General features: G+C 44.8%; 1 protein-coding gene across 5 annotated transcripts in view; it reads left to right on the forward strand.

The window, feature by feature from the left end:
- Window positions 1-26,292, forward strand: part of TBL1XR1 (TBL1X receptor 1) — a 106,754-nt gene that overhangs the window by 61,626 nt on the left and 18,836 nt on the right. For 4 of the 5 annotated variants that reach the window (XM_044291985.1, XM_044291990.1, XM_044291987.1 and 1 more), the window contains 4 exons: window positions 15,088-15,152; window positions 16,962-17,067; window positions 19,188-19,333; window positions 21,538-21,775. In XM_044291985.1, the coding sequence (XP_044147920.1) occupies window positions 17,010-17,067; window positions 19,188-19,333; window positions 21,538-21,775 (442 nt within the window). In that variant the 5' untranslated portion in view covers window positions 15,088-15,152; window positions 16,962-17,009. Of the gene's footprint in view, window positions 1-5,266; window positions 5,320-15,087; window positions 15,153-16,961; window positions 17,068-19,187; window positions 19,334-21,537; window positions 21,776-26,292 lie in introns of those variants that run through there. The other variant, XM_044291988.1, reaches the window with a different exon arrangement.

Genomic DNA, 26,292 nt, shown 5'->3' on the forward strand with positions numbered 1-26,292 from the left:
TTAAAACAGTATGGCAGTGTTCTAGATTATTCATTTCGTTTGCTGGCTTACTGCAGTTGAGAGAGTGACATTGGAAAATGTTTCACTTTGGGTGTCCATACATTTTAGTAGTTCAGTTCCCTTTAATTTTTCTTGGTTGTTTTGTCTCACTAGTTAGCAGATGTGTCCTCGATCGTAAAGTAGGCGCTGTACTTTCAACATACTTTACATAAATCAATAGTGCAAGCGGAAAAAACAAAAAACTAATTATCGAAAAATGTCTTTATTCATGAGCCACTTCTCCCCCTGCCTCCTGAACTGATAATTCGCTTGTTTTTCTTCCAAAATCTGTCTTGGGCTACTTTCACACTAGCGTTTTGGCTTTCCGTATGCGAGATCCGTTCAGGGCTCTCAGACGTGGTCCAAAACGGATCAGTTTTGCCCTAATGCTTTCGGAATGGAAAAGAATGCATCAGTTTGCCTCCGATCAGTCACCATTCCGCTCTGGAGACGACACCTGCCTGCAGCATTTTGCGTTCCGCCTGACAAAGTGGAGCCAAACGGATCCGTCCTGACACACAACGTGATACAATAGAAACCGTATCTGTCCCCGATTAACTTTCAATGGTGTTCATGATAGATCCGTTATTGCTATAGAAGAACTAATACAACCTGATCTATTCATAATGGACGCATGCTGTTGTATTAAAACGCTAATGTGAAAGTAGCCTTAGATGGTTGTCGGATATAAAAAAAAAATTGCACAAGCCCTCCAATTAGAATACGGTTTCTAAAATAATCGTTTACTGCAGCCCTATCGATTTATTTTTACAATTAATCGAGTACTCTAATAAGAAAAAATGAATTAATAGACTGTTTTCATCTATAAAAACTCATCAGACCCCCTGCCATCAGTCCCCAACACCCTTCGTTCCCCCCTGTGTGATCAGCCAGAGTGCATCAGTTTCCCCCAGTGCCATCAGTATACCGGTACATTCACAAGACCAAAACTGGGCGGTGAACAGGGATACAGGCTGTGTCCGTTCTGCATTGTGCGGAACGCACACGTCAGTCCTGTGATAGAAATGCCTATTCTTGTCTGCAATTGTGAACAAGAATAGGACATGCTCTATATTTCTGGCAGGGCCATGTAACGGAACTATGGATGTGGACAGCACACGGTGTGCTGTCCGCATCTTTTGTGGCCCCATTAAAATGAATGGGTCTGCACCTGTTCCGCAATTAATGGACCCATAAATCCAGTGGTGTGACTGTACCCTAATACTGTGCGATCCTGTGAGAGCAGGGGAGGTCAGCACGGGACCTGTCACGGACACGCGCTCACTGGTGGTTGTCTGGCCTTATATGCTGCCAACAGAGATTTGGATTGAGGTGCAGGGTCACTAGATTCTGCTGCCCTCAGGGGACATCTAGCTGGTACACCATAATACTGGGCATCTCTACAACTACTGACCAGAAACAATAGGGCACTAAGGACAGCACGTTCTATTCCAGTGGGGAATTTTAGTTAGCATGGAAAACGCTGAGTGAAGAGTACCACATGCAAGGCTGTACTTATCATACACACAGGTTGCCATCTTGCTTGTCATCTCTAGAAGACCAGCTTAGCAGCCTGTGACTTGCAAGCAGAGTGCATAGGTCCAGACACCATGGATCTCAGCCTGAGCACCGGTCTCCTCCACAGGATGGTGCCACCTTCCTTCACTACACATACATGCCAGCTAGTGCCCCCGCTGGTACATTACAACCAGACCTAACCAGCAACATCCCATTCACTTTCATATATGAACACACTAGTCACCTGGTGGCATTTTTTCTTAAAGGGGTTGTCCGGGTTCAGAGCTGAACCCGGACAGCCCTCCATTTTCACCCCGGCAGCCCCCCTGACATGTGCATCAGAGCAGTTCATGCTCCTATGCTCTCATTTGCCCTGCGCTAAATTGCGCAGGGCAAAGGCATTTTTTGGAGTTTCGATGACGTACCGGGGCTCTCCATGGGGCTCCCAGGAACCCCGGTGAAGTCACCGGCACTGATGGGCGGGATTTATACATTTTTCCCCCTGCATTCTAATATTATCAGACATATTAATGAAGAATAGACTGACCTAGAGAAAAAGCCTGGTGTCTCCAGGATTTTTAAAAAGAAGTATCCGTTTTCCGGAGCATTTAGTGGCAGGTACCCCAAGAGAAAATATTATTGCTTCCTTACCCATGTTTAAACGGGCAGCAGATTTTCTGGCAGATGCCCCTGTAGATGCTGTAAAATTGGCGGCCAGATCTGCAGCCCTCTCTAATGCCACTAGAAGAGCAGTGTGGCTGAGGTCATGGTCAGGGGATTCAGCCTCTAAAAACAGATTATGCGGTATCCTCTGTGAAGGAGACAGTATTCGGGCCCGTACGCAATGATATCCTTGAAAAAGCTGCAAATAGGAAAAAAGTTTTTCCGTCAGAACCCAAACATTTTCGGCAAAGACGAAATTTTGTCTCTTCCGCAAGGGGCAGGCAGGACCAGGAAAAAAAGATTTTTTTTCCAGGAAGATAGCAGACAAGTAGAGGTTTTCTCTTTAACCCAGCAATTTCCTCAAAAAAAAAAAAAAAACTAGCAATCAATGACGAGTGCAGTAGGAGGAAGGCTAAAAAAATTTTTTTTTACATCCTGGGAAAAAAAAATCTCCAAATCCCCGGGGTATTAGATGTAATATTGTCAGGTCTAAAAATGGATTTTTCCTCCCCTCCTCAAGATGTTTTTTGCATTACCAAAGGAGCTAAAAAAAAAAAGATGTCAGTACTCATAAATCAACTGATTCTGCTTCAGAAAAAAACAATCGTTCCTATTCCACCTGGAGAAGAAGAGACTAGCTTTTATTCCCTAATTTTCCTAGTGAGAAAACCAAATGGCTCTCACAGAGCCATTATAAATTTAAAAGGTCTAAATCGTCAGGTCCAGTACAAGCGTTTCAAAATGGAAGCAATAAAATCTACAATAAATCTTCTCGGGGAAAGACGTTTATATGGCAACCTTGCATCTGACCGATGCATATTATCATATCCCAATATGCAGCGGTCATCACAAATATCTAAGGTTTGTGGTTCAGTTGGGGGAAAAAGGTGTTCCATAACTAATTTTAAATTCCTGGTCCTTCCCTTTGGCCTAACGTCAGCCCCCAGAGTCTTCTCAAAGATAATGTCAGAGGTAGTAGCAAGTCTACATCAGAAAGGGATACTTGTTATCCCTTATCTGGATGATTTCCTCATTGCCGCAGATTGAAAAGAAAAATTGAAGAATCACTTGAACATAGTACAGCAGGATCTAAAAGACCTAGGCTGGATTGTAAATCTAGAAAAATCAGCTCTTCATCCCGAAGGTTTTTCTTGGCATGTTGTTGGACTTGCATCTTATGAAGACTTTCCTACCAGTAGAAAAGCTATCAAAAATCAACCAGGAATGTTCTGTTTCAGAGCAGAAGAGTGGCTATTCGGGTAGTGATGAAGGTGCTGGGCCTTATGTCATCTTAAATCCCTGCAGTAAGATGGGCACAAGCACACTCTCTCGGGTCCTACAAGCGTTCATGTTAAAAAAAAAAAAAAACTGGGACAAAAGCCTATTCTAGTTAGAAAAGAAAGTGAGAGTCCCTCAGCAGGTAAGACTTCTTAATATGGTGGCTAGACAAAAGAAATCTATGCGACAGAGTATCATGGCGACAAATAGACCCTATAACTATAACAGATGCCAGCAGATCCGGTTGGGGGGGCTCATTCAGACCTGTCTGTAGTACAGGAGACGTGGTGTCAAAATCTAAGCCTATCCTCAAATCTAAGGGAGTTATCAGCAGTGTGGGAAGCTCTGAAAGCTCTTCATTTGGAAGTAAAAGGAAGAAATATAAAAATCCAATCGGACAAAATAACTACGGTCACCTACCTGAACAAAAAGTGCATCCTTAGCAAAGGTATCAAGAAAAATCTTCCAATGGGCAGAAAGGAATATACAGTCTATTATGGCAGTCCATATAAAGGAAAAAGACAACAGGATCACAGATTTTCTAAGCAGAGATAACTTGAAAGAAGAATGGAGTTTAAATAGACAGGTTTTTCTTCAGATAAAAAGTGGTGGTCGATACCACACCTAGACCTGTTTGTGACCCAGCAGATCAAACAACCTGAGAAATTTTGTTCCCTATCCTACAAAGATCGCCCTTTGTTCATGGGCTCACTCTCCCATCCTTGGCCGAACGAGAGCCTGTATGCATTTCCCCCGTTTGCCCTAATATCTAAAATTCTGTCAAAAGTGTTACAAGTAGAAGTCCAAACTAATCCTAGTCGCTCCATATTGGCCAAAAAGATCTTGGTTTCCCCTACTATTGAACATGTCAGCAGGGGATTATTGGATTCTGCCGCCTCTTCCAGACCTTCTTTATCAGGGTCCAGTCTTGCACCCCAAGTTGGCACAACTATGTCTGGCAGCTTGGAACCTGAGCAGGAATTGTTAAGGAATAAATGTCTTTCGGAGGCGGTTGTCTCAAAGTTTCACTGTCTGCAAGAAGTTTTGTTTCCATCATTCCGTTCTCCAGCAGGTTGTCTGGAAGAGAGGCGTTCGCAGATGTGTGTTAGCTTACCTTAAAGCAACAGACACTTTCAGGACGATAGACAGACTCTTTATTCAGTTTGCTGGGCCAAATAGAGGACAAGCGGCAAGCAAGACAACCATCGAAAGATGGATCAGATCGGCAATCCTTTTTTGCTACAACTTCAAAAATGTCATTCCTCCAAAGGGACTATAAGCTCATTCAACTGGATCAGTCGCAGCTTCCTGGGCAGAGTAGGCGGTCGTCTCTCTGGAACAAACATGCCAGGCAGCCACCATGTCTTCGCCTTCTTTTTTTTCGACATTATGAATTAATGTGTTTAAAAAAAAATAGGGACTTATCGTTTTCTCGCAGAGTGCTATCTACAGTGGTCCCATCCTAAATATTTAATTTGTTATTTCTCCTATTCAAACGCTTCCACGGCGGCATGGATTCAAAGATTACAATGACTTACCGGTTTGTTTTTTCCTCTAGCCTCCGCAGCTACGCGGGAAATTGCCCCCGCCCACATTTATGTAGTAATTTGAATGCCGTATTCGGGTATTTTGTTTTGTTAATTGAAAAATAAATCAATAGCATTATGTTGCATCCATTTCAGAGTTTCTCGGTTATTTACTGGAGCAGGTAAGGGGAGGGGGTTATTTAAAGATCTCCACGTTGTTTCTTGTCCCTAGGGAAGGTGGGGTATCCTCGTGATTCCGTGCCGCTTTGGAGGCTAGAGGAAAAACCAATTACCGGTAAGTCATTGTAATCTTTCTGGACCTGGAGAGGTTTAAACAAAAGTAAAATGGACATAACTGTGCAAAAGGCCAGTGAAGAGACTCCAGATACCACAGCATATTGTTTGTTGCCACTTAAAGGGGTTATCCAAACCCTATAATGTCCTCTCTAATGCCTGGGCCCTTCACACAGGTTGTACTTACCTTGCTCCCCAGCACCCTGCTTCTCCCCGTCGGGCATCAGAAGTGACACGGGTGCCAGGAATCAAGGTACATCCTGTGTGAGGGCCCTGGGCATTATAGGGGTTGGATATCCACCTTGCCTATTTTTGTATTTTCACACACATTTAGCTTGGCGTCTCTGCACTCCTTCACAATATTAGAGACTATAATTTATTTATGTTTTATTGTCGCAGTAGCTCTGGTTTTTACTATATTGGCACATAAATTCTTTTTATACGTTACCTGAGTCAGAGCTGGTGATTGTATCGTGGTACAGCATGAGCTTCCCCGCCGTAGTCCTTGTGTACACATTTGCATGCTGCGGGGAGAATGCCAGCTGGTCAGTGAACCGATTCTAGGAACACAGGAACCTTTCTGTGAAGGCAGCGTGGCTGTTAATTAACAGCGTATAACGCCGCACAGGATAGAAGTACAGTAGACTATGGAAGTCCCATAATCTCTCCATGTTTGTATCATGCAAGAACCCCCCCCCCCCATATGAGAGACCATAATCTTTGAGCCATCCCCCATTGGGGCCTGTCTCCCTCAGTGTGTCTAAAATAGTAGTTTATTGGTAGTTTCTTCTCACTGTCCTTCCTTTGTTCATATTTGCAGTTCTGCACCGTGGCTTCCATTTGTAACAGATCTGCCTATTGGACTCTAATTATGGGGTGTGTTGACCTCCGTCATGGTGTGACTCATGCAGATGCATCGCATCAGGTGAAATTTGCGTGACAGAAGCCTCGGACGCAAATGTTCACAGAGCCGAATGGCAATGGGAATCTCCTCTCTTCACCTTGTGCTCCCCTGTCAATGTGAAAGGACCGATCTGCAGGGTACAGGCCTTTTACACAAACCGCTCATTGCGCAGTGTAAACTTGCGCTGTTTGTCTCTACATCTTTTATTGAGGCAGAAAACATTGTCTGAGGCAGAGTTTAGATGAACGCAAGAGCGATCTTTTGCGCAGACTCGTCCCGATGATTGCCAAGTGAAAATAGTAATAAGCACGCATTGACTTCATATATCATTGATCCCCACTCCTTGCAGGCAATTACAGGGCTGTTCCAATTTAGACCTTTTAGATCTGTGAGAGTCCTGCCTCTGCAAACAGGTACCGCATACCCCAAGATGAGCAGAGCGGTAGTATGAGCCTTCATCTCTACGGGAGTTCCTGCAACAGCCTGGTACAGCACTCTGCTATATCCCTAACATCCATAGAGATGAATGGAGCATCAGTTTGCTTGCCTGACCCGCTGCTGCATTCATTTCAGTGTTCTCTGAGGGATACGTGGCCCCTGTTTTCCTGATCAGTAAGGGTCCCAGAGGTTGGACCCTACTAATCTAGTAGTAGTTCCCCTATCCTGTGGATAAAGGATGACAACCGGAATACTCCTTTAATCTGCCCGTGTCAAAGTACATTAACGAGGTTATCTGATCCCCTAAAATGCCTAGACCCCCTCACACTGGTTATACGTGCCTGGCACCCATGTTGCTTCTGATGCACGTACGGCCGCTGCTGCATCTCCCCGTCGTGTGGGGGGGGGGGGGGCGTGCTGCGACAGGGACGAGCCTCCATGGCGTTGCGGATGATGCTAGGGAGGCAAGTTCCTATCGCGGCCTGCTATTGGCTAGGAAATGGGGGGGGAGAATCATGCTAGTAAATACTTTTTTTTACGTATAAAATTCCAAAAGGAAAAGATGGATTGCACCTCCACATGACATGCAGTGATCTGTTGCTTCCCAGAATAATCAATTGAATATCTATACAAGGACACTTGGATCAAAATTTACAAGCCCGCCCTTGAGAGAGTCCCTAATTATAATTTGGCACTGCTGTCATGGTACAACCACACAGTCAGGTTTGTGCATGCAGTTTTGGAAGTCAAAATCAGGAGTGGATCATAAAAGGTATAAGGTCATTTATTTATTTTTTATTATTTATGGTCTTGGTTTCCAAAACTGCATGCAGAAACCTGACCATGTGGTTGTACCCCAAGCCCCCTTGGCATTGGGCCCCACCAACCCACAGGCACAGTCCCACAGCAACCACTCAGTATTGCACCACGTGAGCAGATGTCAAAAGCTCACCTTTCCATGTGGTCTCAGAACCATCTATTCACATGGTGCAGTACTGCGTGGCTGCTGTTGCAAGGCTGTGCCTGTTGGTTCGTGGAGCCCAGTGCCACGGGGGGTAAGCTTGACAGCAGGGGTGCTGTTGGACTACTGGGTCATGTGTCCTGTGGGTGCTTTGTTGCGCTGGCCACGTGGTGCTGTGTCAAATTAGAAGTAGGTACCCACTAAAGAGGCCAACTTGACATGGTAAGTGGGTTTATGCATTTTGATTAAAACGTATACTATTTGGCTCGTATATAGATTATTGCGTCTTATACAATGAATTATGCCCAGAACCCATACCTATATACATAGCATGTGGATGCGTGATCCCTGGTTGTGTTCTCCCCCCTCTCTTGGATAACCTTTCATCTATACTGAGACACTGTAACAAACTATGGGGTCAGCTCGTTTGAGCTTGTCTAGGTTCCTTACAATGGCAGCAGACACTTAGCTGTTGGGAGGACATGGCGATTCTGCTGCAGAGTTCGTGGCACATAACTTGACAAGCTCCCGCTTTAATACCGCACCACATGCCAGGTTATGTGCGGGTTTCGTTGTAGACATTTTCTGCTGTGTGTACAGGAGGTTAGTTAAATGCTCATCCTTGCAATTATTCTGTGGGAGGTGCACAACTTGTGCTTTCCATGTCTGTATGTCCACATGGCCGTTCTGCAAAAAAATATGCCCCATTATTGTCCGTGTTACGTGTCCGTATTTTAATAGGGGCTGGCCATTCTGTTCTTGCGGAATGAACGCACACAGCCAGTATCAATGTTTTGCGGATCAACAATTTGCTGGCTGCAAAACATCCAATGGTCATGTGCATGAGCCCTTATAGTGTTAGTGCTGCATTTGTATAACCCTGGTGAAACCCATTTAAAGGGTTGGCCCATCTGGATACTTATGCTAGATCCTATGCCATAAATATCTGATAAGTGTGGGTGCCACCACTGGGACCCATTCCGGTTTCAGGGACGCAATGAATGAAGAGCAATGCTGTTTGTGAGTGGTGTCCTCTCTGTTCACTGATGTGGGACTTCAGAAAACTGGAGTGAATGGAGAAAGCTGCGCATGTGCTGCCTGCTCTTCATTCTTGATAGGAATGGGTCCCAGTGGGGACACCCGCAATTATCAGATACGCCATAAATGTCGTGGTGGGAAAGCACTTGGGTACCATGATGGTATTCTGGTTCTGTTTAGAGTGTCTCCTCTGGAGGTATGTATCTGGGTTGGAGGTGGCCATCGGTCCAGGGCCTGTTTCCTGTGTGATTGTGTTTTTAGTAAATGTTTGACTCCTTTCCAGAGGTTGCTGCAGTTCCTGTATGATCTCCTTCGGTTCTGGAGTAGTATATGAAGCATGAATGCAGAACTGGAGGCTTGCATGGTTGTCATGGCAATTGCTTCAGTACTTGGAGACAACCTTTAGACACCGTCTCTATTTGTATCCACATCAAGCGTATGATTTAAATCTAGTCAGACTAAATTGGCACCATGAATTAAATGTAAGGACTGCTGTATTGGTAAATCTTCCTCCTCGGCTGAGATGTTTAAAGCATGTTAGCTTAGTGAGTTCATCCTGAAGTGCTGAATGGGGCAAATGGAGGCAAATAACGCTGTAAAGAGGCAAGGAGGTGCACAAGTACCAGAAATCCGCCACAGGCCTCGTCTGACTAAAATGTCACATGGTTAACATTTTCAGACAAATCAATGGCAATCTTTGTGTATTGAAAATCACTACCAGAAACCTAGTGTGACAAGGCTGTTCTGCTATGCATGAATTTGGACCTTGCAAACCTGCTGACAGCACAAGGTGGGGCTGGAGAGAGTACATGGTGGGGCACAGGAGTAGTGTGAATAGGAAGTGTAATTCTGCTAGGTTGTGCTCCAGCAGGTGGTTCTTCACTGTGAAATGCTCTCTGCTTCACAGCCCCTCCCCTCTAGGGCAGCTGTAGTGGCCTTCTGGTTGTATGTTACGGCTGTCACTCACAGCAGAGGGGGAGGGGTTGTGAAGCAGACAACTGCAGAAGCAGCACCTGGCAGTAAAAGTTGACCGGATGACATCAGCTCTGGAGGCTCAGTTTTGCAGCTCTACTGCGGATTCTGAAAGAAATATCTACCGCTGCATGCACAGTGTGGCAGACTTACAGAAGCCTGATGGGACCCCTATTATAGTCATCAGGATATTGTGGCCCCACATGGTGTTCAGTGTATTGCAGTCTGCATTTCCATCAGCAGAGCTGAGTGCTGCTCATCATGCATTCGGTCATCACTGGAGATCCTCGTATCATCGCAGTGTAGCCAACAGAAAGGTCTCCTCTGCAGCGAACACAGGAGAATAGACCTCTTCCCTGCAGAAAGCTAGGTCAGTTAGCTGCTCTGTACAGAACACTGGATCACTGTGTAGATGCCTGGTTGTGGGGACAGTGACTGAGCTTGGTGACCAGCAGCACACAGCTCAGTAGGTGGATGTGTAGATTGCTAAATACACATTGAACACCGGGTGGCGCAATTTTCTCCCCCCTCCCCCTCTTCCCAACAGCATGTGCATAGTTGAGTCACATTATTATGATCACCAGCTGATATCCAGAGTAACTGCCATGTATGGCACAGACAGCAGCAAGACGAGCTGAGCGTGACTCAATAAGGTCCTGGTAGGTTGTCACAGGTATCTGAAGCCATGCTGACTGCAGTGCTTCTCACAGCTGCTGGAGGGTGCGTAGTTGAAGATCCACAGAGCAAACCTGGCGATCGAGGTGGTCAGACAGACGCTCAATGGTGTTCAAGTCTAGGGAATTAGGGGCCAGGGTAGTACTTGGAAGCCTTGGACATGTTCTTCAAACCAATGTCGAATTTTTCTAGCCATGTGACATGTAAGATTGTCTTGCTGGAAGACGGATGTACGTGATGTGCAAGAGATAGATTCATCCTAGTCTGTTGAGCGTGCCTTCCACATGGATGAGTGGGGTCCAGAGAATGCCACAGACCATAACACTGCCACCACCAGCTTGTGTTCCTGGATGTTCTCTGATATTTCTTGCCTGACATTCCAACGTCCACTTGTTCGATGAGGCAGAAAACGTGACTCGTCACAGAAGAAAAGCCTTTGCTAATCAGCGGTGGTCCAATTTTGATACTGCTGCAAAAATGTACGGTAAGCGTTTTCTGCCAATGCAGCCTTGTTAAGCAGAGGTGCAAAGACCATCCGTTTGCTTCAGAGCCCCATACGTAGTAGGGTTTGCTGAAAGTCTGGTAGCCCCCTGTTTCGTTTTGTTGGCGAGCTGCTTCAACTATAGCGTATCGGTCTGCACCTTCATAGCTGATGTTCACCTCCCACGTCAATGGCACATGGTGCTCCACAGTTTCCATGTCTGTTATACACAATGGTGCCAGCTCTCCACTCACAGTACTTTCACCACAGTAGCGAGTGAACACAAACCGAGCAGTTTTGGAAATACTGAAAGCCAATAATCATCCCTTTTGCAACTCTGATAAACCCCTCTTTTCATGGCAGTAATGAGGAATATGTTCGCAGATAGCCTATCACATACCTTATATACCAACCAAGCCGCGACACGTGACTTTCTTCATGAGCTAAGTGCTGCTGACGACGAAAGTAGGAAGCCGTCATAATGTGACTCGACTGTGTAAATGGCAAATCTGCTTAATATGCTCTGATCATTACCTGTAATGGTGTATTATACCTTAAAGGGTTTCTGTCACCAGAATTAACCCTATTAAACTGGCTGACATTAGCAATGTGCTAATGTCAGCAGACCCTAACTCTCCTAATTTTAAGCTTATGCATGCCCCTGTTACTGCACACTTTTAACTATTGATATGCTAATTGGCCTCTAGGAGCGGGGGTGGTTGCTCCTGCTCCTAGGGTCTCCGTTCGCCCTCCTCAAGTTGTGCCCTGCCGTCCTTGATTGACAGGGCCAGGCAGCGTTTGTCTCCTCCTGCCGGCCCTGTGTGCTGGGACTGCACAGGCGTAAGATTTATCCAGCACACAGTTGCTGGCAGGAGACGACTAACGCTGGCCCTGTCAATTAAGGACTGAAGGGCGTGACTTGAGGGCGAACTGAGCCTCTAGGAGCAGGAGCAATGCCCCCACTCCTAGAGGCTAATTAGCATATCAAAGTTAAATTGTGCAGTAACGGGGGCATGCATAAGCTTTAAAATTAGGAGAGTTAGGGTCTGCTGACATTAGCACATCGCTAATGTCAGCCAGTTTTCCCAATAAAGCCAGGGAAGCTTTATGGGAAAAGGTATATCCCGGAAAAAGCAGCATCTCGCTGGTGCCATCTTCTGTAAGTGGCTCCCTAGGAGTCAATGTACTCGGTATTATTGCAGAAATAGCTGTGGGGTCTTCTGTGCGAGCGGTCCGGCAGTTGACGTTACAGCTCTGTCCAACCGATTCAATCAGTAAAGTGGCAGCATTTTACCAACATACATATAGTAGTTTTATTTAAAGGGTTTCTGGTGACAGAAACCCTTTAAATAAAACTACTACAGGTCCTTCTAAAAAAATTAGCATATTGTGATAAAGTTCATTATTTTCTGTAATGTACTGATAAACATTAGACTTTCATATATTTTAGATTCATTACACACAACTGAAGTAGTTCAAGCCTTTTATTGCTTTAATATTGATGATTTTGGCATACAGCTCATGAAAACCCAAATTTCCTATCTAAAAAAATTAGCATGATTAGTCCGACCAATAAAAGAAAAGTGTTTTTAATACAAAAAAAGTCAACCTTCAAATAATGATGTTCAGTTATGCGCTCAATACTTGGTCGGGAATCCTTTTGCAGAAATGACTGCTTCAATGCGGTGTGGCATGGAGGCAATCAGCCTGTGGCACTGCTGAGGTGTTATGGAGGCCCAGGATGCTTCGATAGCTGCCTTAAGCTCATCCAGAGTGTTGGGTCTTGCGTCTCTCAACTTTCTCTTCCCAATATCCCACAGATTCTCTATGGGGTTCAGGTCAGGAGAGTTGGCAGGCCAATTGAGCACAGTAATACCATGGTCAGTAAACCATTTACCAGTGGTTTTGGCACTGTGAGCAGGTGCCAGGTCGTGCTGAAAAATGAAATCTTCATCTCCATGAAGCTTTTCAGCAGATGGAAGCATGAAGTGCTCCAAAATCTCCTGATAGCTAGCTGCATTGACCCTGCCCTTGATAAAACACAGTGGACCAACACCAGCAGCTGACATGGCACCCCAGACCATCACTGACTGTGGGTACTTGACACTGGACTTCAGGCATTTTGGCATTTCCCTCTCCCCAGTCTTCCTCCAGACTCTGGCACCTTGATTTCCGAATGACATGCAAAATTTGCTTTCATCCGAAAAAAAGTACTTTGGACCACTGAGCAACAGTCCAGTGCTGCTTCTCTGTAGCCCAGGTCAGGCGCTTCTGCCGCTGTTTCTGGTTCAAAAGTGTCTTGACCTGGGGAATGCGGCACCTGTAGCCATTTCCTGCACACGCCTGTACACGGTGGCTCTGGATGTTCCTACTCCAGACTCAGTCCACTGCTTCCGCAGGTCCCCCAAGGTCTGGAATCGGTCCTTCTCCACAATCTTCCTCAGGGTCCGGTCACCTCTTCTCGTTGTGCAGCGTTTTCTGCCACACTTTTTCCTTCCCACAGACTTCCCACTGAGGTGCCTTGATACAGCACTCTGGGAACAGCCTATTCGTTCAAAAATTTCTTTCTGTGTCTTACCCTCTTGTTTGAGGGTGTCAATGATGGCCTTCTGGACAGCAGTCAGGTCGGCAGTCTTACCCATGATTGCGGTTTTGAGTAATGAACCAGGCTGGGAGTTTTTAAAAGCCTCAGGAATCTTTTGCAGGTGTATAGAGTTAGTTGATTCAGATGATTAGGTTAATAGCTCGTTTAGAGAACCTTTTCATGATATGCTAATTTTTTAGATAGGAATTTGGGGTTTTCATGAGCTGTATGCCAAAATCATCAATATTAAAACAATAAAAGGCTTGAACTACTTCAGTTGTGTGTAATGAATCTAAAATATATGAAAGTCTAATGTTTATCAGTACATTACAGAAAATAATGAACTTTATCACAATATGCTAATTTTTTTTTAGAAGGACCTGTATATGTATGCTGGTAAAATGCTGCCACTTTACTGATTAATCGGTTGGACAGAGCTGTAACGTCAACTGCCGGACCGCTCGCACAGAAGACCCCACAGCTATTTCTGCAATAATACTGAGTACATTGACTCCTAGGGAGCCACTTACAAAAGATGGCACCAGCGAGATGCTGCTTTTTCCGGGATATACCTTTTCCCATAAAGCTTCCCATACCCATTCAGTGTTAGTCGGCCAAACAATTGGTTGAGAGCTGTCTCCTGACTCCTCGTACACCTCCAGTTCAGGCGAATGTATGTGTTGTCAATGGGGAGAGAACAGTGAACAACTGCCGGACATATCTATCTGGTGGCGACTTATGTCTTGTGAGAGCAAATGAATCAAGTGGTAATATGCAGTTTGCCTGATCCTTCTCGCCCCAGAATCAGGAACACTGCATGCACGTTACTCTAGGGGTCCGCAACCTCCGGCGCTCCAGCTGTTCTGAAACTACAACTCCCGGAATCCTCTTTTCACTTCTGTCGGACTTACAAGAACAGCTTAGCAAGTGATCATGTTGGGAGTTGTAGTTTCACAACAGCTGGAGTTCCAAAGGTTGCTGACCCCTGCTTTAGACTGTCGGCTGAACCTGCTGTTCTGGTCAGGTTCGGCTAATGCGTATGTGGGCCCTAAGTTTCCATACACAGCTGGTTTCTTGAAAGGTGTTATCTAACGCCTATAATGTCCCCCAAAATGCCCAGCCCACTCCCCTAGAGCATACTTGCCCTGCTTCACGACACCCACGTCGCGCCTGATCCCCTGCATGGCCGCCACTGCATATCCCAGTCACTTGGCTCAAAACATCTAGGGGAGGGGGCAGCCAATAGCAGGCCGTGATGGGAACGAGGCTCAACCCCCCCCCTGCCCCGTCTCTGGATGTTTTGATTTGCCTGACGGGGAGGTACAGCGGCAGGACGTGCAGGCATCAGAAGCGACGCGGGGTAAGTATAACCTGTATGTCGCACCTGGGAGTTTTGTGGGGGCATTATAGGGGTTGGATAACCCCTTTAAGAAGAGCCAGTACTTCCCCTAAGCTCCATCCAAGGAGTCCCACTCTGCGAGATGGCGTCCTGCTCCGTACTGATGAGGGGCAAACACTCCAACACTGGGTAATTGGTTTGATTACTTTCCTGGTCATGTTACAAGGATTGTTAAAAGGTTGGACATTGACTTGTAGGGAGCCACTTCCAGAAGTTGGCACTAGCGAGACCATTCTTTTATGGGACATATGGCAGTAAATACTTTGTATATTGCAAACTTTTTAAGTTGTATAAAGCTTTTTCTTTGTGTTTTCCAGGTAGCTCTCATTTACTTTCTACATCCATTGTTATTTGAGGATTGGGATATTACCTGTTTTCTCTGGTGAGTCGATGGATCCTCTATTCACAGTTAAGGCTTTCTTCACATTTCCGTCAGGAGGTTCCGTCATGGTCATTCTGCCTGTGATAATGAGCTGACTGCTGGGAAGAGATCTCTACCGAAAAGGACATGTCAGCCTATTATGAGACCCAGTGGATGGAGGGAAGACTTCAGGGATATGTTTAATATAGCCAGTAACATGGGAAATAAGGGTAAACATCACACTGGGGGGCTATCGTTGGGGTATTGCCCCCCCAATGGTGCGGTCCCTTATTTTTCCGACTCCCATCAATAGAAAAGCCTGTCCAGAATAGGATATTTTGTATTATAATTTGTGGAAAGGCCACACAAATCCACAAAAAATATATGGATGTGTGCATGACCCCATAGAAAGGATTGGGTAGGTGTTCTGAAAAATATCAGTGTGCATGAGACCTAAAAGCAGAGATCAGGTTGAGTTCATTGGATGTTTTTGGGGCATGCTGCTGACATTGAGAGATTAGACCATTACTGAAGTGGTCACCCGTTCATGGGGAGGAGAAAAAAGATGTTGGTACTGTCTGTAAGGCTTTCGTCACATGGGAATCATAGCTGTGTTTCTCCAAGGTTCATTATGGTTATCTGTCAGAAGGTTCAGGTAGATTACTTTTTAGGCTACTTTCACACTGGCGTTTTGGTTTCGGTTTGTGAGATCCGTTCAGGGCTGTCACAAGCGGTCCAAAACAGATCAGTTTTGCCCTAATGTATTCTGAATTGAAAAGGATCCGCTCAGAATGCATCAGTTTGGCTCCGTTGCGCTTGGAGGCGGACACCTGCTTGCAGCGTTTTAGTGTCCGTCATGGCTATGTTACAGATAATACAAACTGATCCATTCTGAACAGATGCATGCGGTTGTTTTATCTGAACGGAAGCGTCTGTGCAGATCCATGACGGATCCGCACCAAACGCGAGTGTGAAAGTAGCCTAAATTGCTATATTTTTATTTTTTTTGCTCTTTGTCCAACCTTCTATTCTGATCCTTAAAGGGAATGTGTCACAGGATTCCTTTTTTCTGCCAGTCAGATCCAGATAGCAACACACACTTATTTTTTTTTTCCCTAGTGTTTTTTTATTTTGTGATTACAGATTTTTTATATATTTTTTGTTTGTTTCCTGAACATGATTATAGGGGCTGCCATCTTGTCTGTGCCGTTTGTAACAGCGTTTAGAAAATGACTTTACAGTGATCTGGAGGGGACTTCATTGACTTCTATGGTACAGTTTTCTAGGCATGCTCTGTGACCTGTGTGAGAGAGTAGATACGCTCACCTATTGTGAATGGTGGATCCTGTCTTATCATTACTGACAGGAGTAGAATGTATAGATAAGCGGATAACTACAGTAAAGTGAACTGTACAGACCAAGAAGTGATACCTTAGGCCAGTATGAAAATTGCAGGATTTTAGGATTTTGTTATATAGATATTGACATTAAAAAGAATCGCTGAAAATCCTTTCAAAATATGTTTTAACATAAAAAAGGGAGCCCAACAGATACACTAACACATGTGAGAATAAAGCCTAATTTGTTTGATTTCAGGCATGCTCAACCTATGGCCCTCCAGCTGTTGTAAAACTACAACTCCCACAATGCCCTGCTGTAGACTGATAGCTGTAGGCTGTTCGGGCATGCTGGGAGTTGTAGTTTTGCAACAGCTGGAGGGCTGCAGGTTGAGCATGCCTGGATTATAGCATTGCCTCTGTTCATTTTATTCTGTGCAGTCCCAAGTAAAACTTGTACTGAAAATACTATTTGCCTTTCTTCTGCTCTTAGGAAGTAACTGCAGTTTGCTGTGACCTCATGGTTTAAGTGGGCATAAAGATGAGTATAAGCAGTGATGAGGTCAATTTCCTGGTATACAGATACTTGCAAGAATCGGGTGAGTAACTGTTGTCCATAAAAATTTAGATATGGATTTGACCCTTTTGCATACGATCTCATTGAGCTCCTATTTTACTGCATTGGCTAGATCTAATAGTGTTTTAGTGAATGCAAGTTTGTGAACTCTCGCATTTTGCAGTTAAAAGCTGACCCTTCACACTTAAAAGGGTTATCTGGGATTTTCATATTGATGGCCTCCTCCTCAGGAGGGTATCTGATTCCCAGCACCACCGCCAATCGGTTGTTTAATGAAGCTGCAGGTGCTCACCGGAACTTTGAGTGCTGTGACCTGCTCACCAAGCACAGCGCCATTTATTGGATAGCAGTTGTGCTTGGTATTGCAGCTCAGGCCCATTCACTTGAATGCGACTGAGCTTGCCTCTAGACCACATGACCTATATACGGTGGCGTCACTTACCTAGGAAGAGGACTAAGTGCTCACAGAGGGCCACAGCCTTTTTAAACAGCTGATAGGTGAGGGTGCTTATATTGATGACCTATCCTGAGGATCAATAAATGAATAATGGATGGATTGGCAGTCAACCATAGGTGACTCCCATGGATACACGTAGATTTATTATGGTATTAAAAACTATGTATAAAACAGCTGATTGGTGCAGCTAAAATATTACACACTAAAAACAAAAGGATAGAACCATAAAAACACGCATGGATGTACCCGACTATAGAAAGGTATGTGAACCACAAAGTCACTCCACATATGTTCCGTGTTTTCACAAAGTCGTGTTTTCAGCATGGAGTTACACCCTATGGTGCAATGTTGTGCGATCTTGGCCTCTCACGCTGTGCCTCGGCGTCTCACACTATGTTTGTTGTTGGCGGTTCACGTGACTCTCCTCACAACTCACGGGAAAATTCAAATTCTTGTCAATATTCGATTTTTATGTATCCGATTTTTTTCAATATGCTGAAGCGCTTCAGACTTATTTTTGCATATATTCGGACATTGAATATAGTCTTGCAGTTCCCAGATGTGTTTCGGGGAGTACTTTCCCCTTCAGCCACTGAAGGGGAAAGTACTCCCCGAAACACGTCTGGGAACTGTAAGACTATATTCAATGTCCGAATATATGCAAAAATAATGCAATGCAGTGTCATCGGCCGTGTGCACTCTGTTTTCGGATGCGAACCCTTTGACTTGAATAGGTTTGGAGTCTGCAAGTTACAGCCAAAGATAGAACATGTTCTTTATTTTTGCGGTGCGGTGGCACCGAAGCGAAAGCCCACGGAAGTGCTTCCATATTGCGGACTGTAAATGGATAGTCCACTATACGAGCACTGAGTCAGTATGCTTGTGTGCATGAGCCCTAATTAGGATTACTGCAGGAACTTGGTAAGGCTAGGTTCACATCTGCATCACGGAGTCCATTACAAAACTGAAAACACTGGCATGGCTGCACTTGTTTTGGTCTTCCCAGAACAGAATTAAGAAAAACTGAAGAGATGTTGCAGATGTGAAACCTTGTCAATTCATTCTTGATTAGTTTTCAGTTCTTCCATATAACAAGTATGTCAGATACTACGTAAATACTTCTGTACCAATAGAAGCCTCACGCTTTGGAAATATTAATATGCAGTTAGACTATTTGATGAATACAGTCTGCAGTGCTGACAATTCTGTAATGTGATCTCCACTCCAATGTGGTGGTCTTGGTGCTCGTGAGAGAAAAGTATTTTGAGAGTAGGAACATCCACGGCACTCCAGTCAAAAGGGAAGTGGTGTTCACATTACTTATTATTCCATACAGTGTTATTCATATCCAGGAGTAGACAAAATGTATTAGCCACATTGTATTCCCCGGACGTTTCGGTCTGAATTAGACCTTTATCAGCGGGATCACATTGGTGGCAGGAGGGTAGGCGCAATCCTGGATCGATTGAGTGCGGTCAATTCGACAGACCCTATTGTCAGTGGAATCAGTCAAGGTTGACAGAAGCCATGTCTGTAGTGTGAACAGAGCCATAATTATATGATGCCTGAAGTATAAATAAAGTGAGAACCGCTGCTGTCATTGCAGGTTGGATCATGAGCCAAGGAATGATTCATGTCTATAGTGTGTTTTTGCTAATAAATATTTATGTCTACATTGTTTATAGGATTCTCCCATTCCGCTTTTACATTTGGTATAGAAAGCCATATCAGCCAGTCCAATATCAACGGTGCCCTGGTGCCACCTGCTGCTTTAATCTCTATTATTCAGAAAGGACTGCAGTATGTGGAAGCAGAAGTTAGCATTAATGAGGTAAGCTTTCTTTAAAGGGGTTGTCCCATGACTAATGTAAAAAATGAAAATCAGACCTCATATGGTACAGGACAACCTCTTTCTAACAAAACCCTGTACCTCACATGGATCCGGAGGTCTCCCCATTCATTGCTCTGCTAGATTTATATTAAGATGGTGCTCAAGGGGAGTGTCTTTTCTGCTGCAGTTCAGGGGGCGTGTCTCAGCTCTCCCTATCAGAGCTCAGGAGGAAACTGAGCATGTGCGGTCTTCTCAGTGAGCAGGTCAAAGAAATAAGAAAAAAAAAATTGGCGCTATACAGATACATTTTATTGAGTAACTTGGTGGTTATGCTAAATTTTTAATTACGTGTAATGACAAAATTATTCAGATCCATGTGCTGGTTTGAAAACTGTAGAATATTTTTCATGGAACAACCCCCTTTAAAGGGGTTTTCTGGGATATTGATACTGATGACCTATCCTGAGAATAGGTCATCAGTATTTGATCGGTGAGGGTCCGACACCTGGAATCCCTGCTGATCAGCTGTTTGCGACTGTGATTGGTATCGTGCTCAGCCCCATTTAAGCTGAGCTGCAAAACCTAGCACAGCAGCTATACAATGTACGGTGCTGGGTTTGTTAAGCACGGAGAAGGTCACGGCACTCACAGGAGCACCCGTGCCTTCTCAAACAGCCGATTGGTGGGGGTTCAAGGTGTCGGACCCCCGTTTATCAGATACTGATGACCTGAGGATAGGACATCAGTGTGAAATTCCCGGAAAGCCCCTTTAAATCCTCGTCTGAATATAATTTCAGTTGATGCTTTTGTGTCCTTTCACTTTTGAGTATTTTGCGATACCTTTTTTAATTGGTGCACAACTGGGACCTGTATTGCAGACAAGAATAGTCAATTATAGTAATGGGAGTGAGAAAAGTGTGGATACACGGAGGGTGTCCATATTTTGCAGATCTGTGTTTTGCGGACCGCAATAAAGTCAGTCGTGCGCTTAAGACCTTATGCAATGATTGATGTATACATAAATCTTTCCTAACCCGTTTAGTCATTAATAACGATCCTTAAAATAGACGGTCAGTGTTTTGAACATGACACCCACCATTCGGCACTTGAATTGGGTGAACCACTGTGCCTTTCTGAACAATGAATGGTCATTCGTGTTTAAAGGGGTTGTGCAGAGATTTATATTGGTGACCTATCCTCAGGATAATTCATCAATCTCTGATGGTGGGGGGCTCTCACCCGGGGCCCCTGCTTATCAGCTCTTTTGCGAGAAGGTGGAGCTCCTTGCAACCGCTGCTTCCTGGTCTTTGCACTTTGCGTCGCTGACTGTGAAGCGGTGGCCCAGTGTTATTACAAGTGTAATCCTTTTAAGTGAACTGCAGTGTAATGAAGAGAAAGTAGTGCGCACATGGAGCGCCGCCTCCTCTTCAAACTGCCTATAGGCAGAGGTGACGGGTGCCATACCCCACCAATCTGATATTGATGACCTACCCTGAAGATGGGTCATCAATATAAATCGCTGCAAAACCCCTTTAAGTCCTGGAGAACCCCATTAATTTTACAAGATGGATTTAGCTGTTGAAATAGATAAACGGACACATTGCAGCTGGGATCAAGAGGCAGCCAGGGCTTCAGTGATCATCTGACTTGGGAGTCATTGATCGCTTCCTGGAATCTGTGATTCAGTAAATTTCTTGGAAATGGGATTTCCTGGCTTCATCTGATCAGCTACCAGAGGCACAGGAACTGAATGCTTATAAGGCCTCTTGCACACACACGTTTTTTCTTTCCGTGTCCGTTTCTTTTTTTTAGTTTTTTTTATTTAATTGATTTTTTTTGTGTGGACCATATGCGGAACCATTCACTTTGTTTCCGTTTTTTTCGTTCCGCAAAAAAAAAAATGGCCTATTATTGTCTGTTCTATTAGGGGACAGCTGTTCTGTTCTGCAAAATAGGGAATGCACACAGATGTCATCTGTATTTTTTGCGGACCCTAAAATACATACTGTCATGTGCAGGAGGCCTAAACCAGCATTTTTAAAATAGAAACTTTACTTTCCAGCCTTTTAGAAACGCTACGACTTATTAATGCGAGCTAGCGCGTAGTTCTGGCCAAAAGAGGATCTTACAAAAATTTTATTTTGGTTGAATTAAACAGTGTGTAATATTTTTCGACTCCTTATAACTGTTCCTCTCTTCTTCAGGATGGCACACTCTTTGATGGCAGGCCAATTGAATCTCTCTCTCTGATTGACGCGGTTATGCCTGATGTTGTACAGACAAGGCAGCAAGCATATAGAGACAAACTTGCACAACAGCAAGCTGCGGCAGCTGCTGCAGCCGCCGCGGCGGCTGCTGCGACAGCGAATAACCAGCAAGCATCTACGAAGAATGGTGAAAATGCAGCCAATGGAGAGGAGAATGGAGGACATGCACTGGCAAGTAAGTGTATTCCAAAAATGGGTCATGCAGCTATGGCTGGCTTGATTCTCTGTATGCGGCAGATGCACATTGTCTTTTATTATGCCCTTTAATGTCTTAAAGGAACAACATTGGTTAGCTGCGGAAAACTGGCTAAGCAATCTGAGAAATGGCATGAAAAATGTGAGGCTAGGATACAGTGTATTTTGAGGGGGAAAATTGAAAAGGGTGCATTCACACAAACGTGGTTTGGTTCCACATCCAATCCGCATTTTTTGCGCCTTGGATGCGGACCCATTTACTTCAGTGGGGCTGCAAAAGATGCGGACAGCACCCCGTTGCTCCCTTTCGTGGCCCTGCAAAAACTATAGCTCATGTCCTATTCTTGTCCGTTTTGCAGACAAGAATTAGTATTTCTATAATGGGCCGCCCGTTGCGGAAGGCACAAGGGCATCCGTGTTTTGCGGACCACAAAACACAGCACGTTTTGTGTGCATGAGACCTAAGACTGACTGTTTAGCAGGCCACTGAATACTTTCCTATGCTTTAAAAGGGTTGTCATCTCGTGTATTGGTGGCATATCGCTAGGATATGCCACCAATGTCAGATAGGTAGGAGTCCCACCTCTGCTGCCTTTACATTCACCTCTGTGGGACTGCTGGAAATTGCCAAGCCAGCACTTGTCTATTTATTTTTATATTTTTTTTTTTTGAACCCCCGTATTAGTGAATGGAGGGTTGCTGCGCTTGCACGGTGTGCACTCCTTCCATTCTGGAGATAGGATCCTGTCCTGCACCTATCTGACATTTGTGGCACATCCTAGCAATGTGTCACCAATGTCTGAGATGAGACAACCCGTTTAAAGAGACAGAGAAGTTACACTAGGTTGCAGTTTGCAATCTTTGTTCAGTCGTTCATTTTCAGACCACCTAATGTTCTGATTGCAACTTTATCTATTTCAGACTTTTCTCATGTAATGTAGATGTATCTCTCCTAGTAATACATGCTGGATCTGTGTGTCCAGAATGCTGCTGTCTACCCCTGCATTCTACATCCCTATATACAGTGTGATCTGCCTCTTCATTTCCTCCTCTCTCTTGACACACACCTGTCCATGCACAACCTCCTGCTGCTGTTCATAACACAAGATAATGGAGGAGGGAGAGAGCCCTCAGAACTGCAGCAGTGCTATGGCGGATTTGTCAGGTTCACAAAATAGGTGATGAATTTAGGCTACTTTCATGCTTACGCTTTCCCTTACCGCTATTGAGATCCTTTATAGGGTCTCAATAGGGGGGGAAAACGCTTCAGGTTTGTCCCCATTCATTGTCAATGGGGACAAAACTGAACGAAAAGGAATGCACCAGAATGCAGACGGAGGCTCCGTTCAGAACGGATCCGTCTGCATTATTTTTAGCATAGAACAGCTAAGTGTGAAAATAGCCTAGTACGGATCCGTCCAGACTTTCAATGTAAAGTCAATGGGGGACGGATCCGCTTGAAGATTGAGCCACATTGTGGCATCTTCAAACGGATCCGTCCCCATTGACTTACATTGAAAGTCTGGACGGATCCGCACGCCTCCGAACGGCCAGGCGGACACCCGAACGCTGCAAGCAGCGTTCAGCTGTCCGCCTGTCCGTGCGGAGGCGAGCGGAGCGGAGGCTGAACGCCGCCAGACTGATGCAGTCTGAGCGGATCCGCCTCCATTCAGACTGCATCAGGGCTGGACGGCTGCGTTCGGGTCCGCTCGTGAGCTCCTTCAAACGGAGCTCACGAGCGGACCAGCGAACGCTAGTGTGAAAGCAGCCTAACATAGGAGATAGACTCATTACATGCAAAGCGAGATGGCTTACAGCTTATGAAACCCCAAAGTCACAATTTTGAGGTCCCCTTTGCTCAGGGGATATGGATTAATTAACTGACTAGAATGTGACACTAAGCCCAGAATATTGAACCTTTTAACAAAATTCAAATTTTAAGCTGCACTAATGCAATTCCTTTTAACTTGCATTACTGAAGTAAATGGACTTTTGCACAATGTTCAAATTTTTTGAGGTTCACCTGTATATCTGTGTCATGGGCAGTAGTGTCTTCTATGACAGCCTTGCACAACATAGGAGTGAAAGTAAGTTATCTTGCGTTGTGTAGTAGTGTCCGAAGTGCTCTTGGTAGATTCAGTATAGGCAGTCCGCTTCCTTTCCCTGAGTCATATCCTGGATTCCAGAGAAGTCATTCACTTCACTTTAGTCGTTCCTACGCCCAGTAATAGTGTGGTGTACAGAAAGATTTAGGCGCATTTGGGACTCCTCCCGATACACTGGGATATATGTGGGATTGGAAGACGGAGTGGTCCAGGTAAGTGGTGAAGGTGACTGTACACCCGTATGTTCATTGTGTCCCAATACTTGACCTCCTCAAAGGTGCTTAGTTTCTCGAATGTATTCGCCTATACTCCTGTAGCAGTTATCCTTTTGAGGATTGGTCCACAACTCGTGCCTCTCCACTCCCCGAGACCACTGCACACGCCATGTTGAAAGTTGCATTTCAGGAATATGGTGGAAAAACATATAGCTATCCGAGTCTCTTCAAAGTTAGCCTGCCTAATGGAGCATTTGCCATTTTGATGCTTCTAGATATTTATCATTGCTAAGGGGACAAGATCAGAGATCTGTTGAAGCATTACCTTTATCATTCTAGGGGGAAGGGTTTTCTGATGTTTAGAAGTTATCGCCCATAGAGATAACTATTAGATTAGTGGATATCCTATTGTTGGGTCCCCCACTGATCATGAACGAGGTCCCATAATGGCGGAATGCATGTGGCCGGTATCTGTATTTTGAGGACTGCAAAGCAGACACTTACAATGTGATCAATGTATAGTGTGTATTAGTAAGGAGCGCACTAGAGTTTTGTCTAAGAGTAGATTTTTACTGGTATGGAGGGTTAATGGTAGAGCTGTGGTTTCATATAAATTCTGATGTGGTCAGAAGATGTTGGCATATTCACCTCTATGGGGGCGTTATTGCAGAGGTTTACTCACTTACAATTGAGATGCTAGAAAGACATTTGGGTCTCTGCAAAACGAATAGGTACCTTGCAGACATAGTGATGGCACAGTGCCACCTAGTGGCCAGATAATGAAGTGATTTATCAGTCTGAACTACAAAGTAAGTAGTATAGAGAAAGTTAGACCCAAGGAAGAATTGCTGTTTTCTTTTTGCATAAGCCCCAGGAGCAGATGTGTAAGAGCATATATAGTTACTTTGAGTTCTTCATTAGGTGAGAAAGCAAGGCTGTAGCCCACCTAGCAGCAGAATGCCGGATTTGTGTGCTCCATCAACTGCAATGAAATAATGCAGCTTTCTCCTGCTTTCTGCTTGTACATCTACTTGTTAACATACTGTAAAATGTCAGTATTGTGCAATTTTGGGTACACAGTGCGGATTAACTTTATCTTAAAGGGGTTATCCAATTTCAAGAAACGCAACACACGTAAGTATGTACTGGGCCCCTCACCGGTAATATACTTACTCGACTCCCAGTGTCGCTTTTGGTCCAAAGGGGTTATCCAATTTCAACAAACACCCCACACACTCACTCGTACGTACGTACTGGGCCCCTCACCGGTAATATACTTACTCCACTCCCAGTGTCACTCCTGGTCCCCTCATCGCCGCTGCTGCTTCTCCCTGTACACAGATGAAAACCTATGGTGTCGGTGGGGGAGCAGCCAATGGCGGGCGGGAACGAGCCTCCCTAGCGTCACCTGCAATGCTAAGGCTCGTTCCCGCCTGCCATTGACTGCTCTCCCCGACACCGGATGTTTTCATCCGTGTACAGGGTGAAGCAGCAGCGCCGGGAGCGGGGTAAGTATATTACCGGTGAGGGGCACAGCACATGTGAGGGAGGTTTCTTGAAATTGCATAACCTCTTTAATCCTATTCATTGATTTGTGTCTCTTATCCCCAGGTTCACACTCTAGCTTCATGCTTTAAAGAGATTTCCTCCCGTAAAATTTGACAAACATTTAAAGGGGTTGTCTCACTTCAGCAAATTACATTTACCATGTAAGTTAATACAAGCCATTTATTAATGTATTGTGACTGTCCATATTGCCTCCTTTGCTGGCTGGATTCATTTTCCATCACATTATACACTGCTCCTATCCAGGGGTTCCGATCACCTGTAAACCAGCAGCGGTGGCCGTGCTTGCACATTCTGGTGGCCAGGAGTGCACATTCTGGTGGCCAGGAGTGCACATAGCCTGGCACTTTTTCCTATAGTGTCCAAGTGTGACCACCAAGCTGGATTGCAAGGTGGTCGTAACCATGGAAACGAACAGTGTATGAGATGAAAAAATTGCGAGCCAGCAAAGGAGGCAATAGGGAGAATCGCAATACATTAGTAAGTGGCTTGTAGTAACTTTCTCTCCATGATAAATGCCTTTTGCTGAAGTGAGACAGCCCTTTTAACATTTTGATTGGCGAGCCGTGGATGCTTCACTCTTTTGTCTTTTACATTTCTATACTCGTAAA

Source organism: Bufo gargarizans, chromosome 4 (genome assembly GCF_014858855.1).
Source record: "Bufo gargarizans isolate SCDJY-AF-19 chromosome 4, ASM1485885v1, whole genome shotgun sequence".
Classification (NCBI taxonomy): Eukaryota; Metazoa; Chordata; class Amphibia; order Anura; family Bufonidae; genus Bufo; species Bufo gargarizans.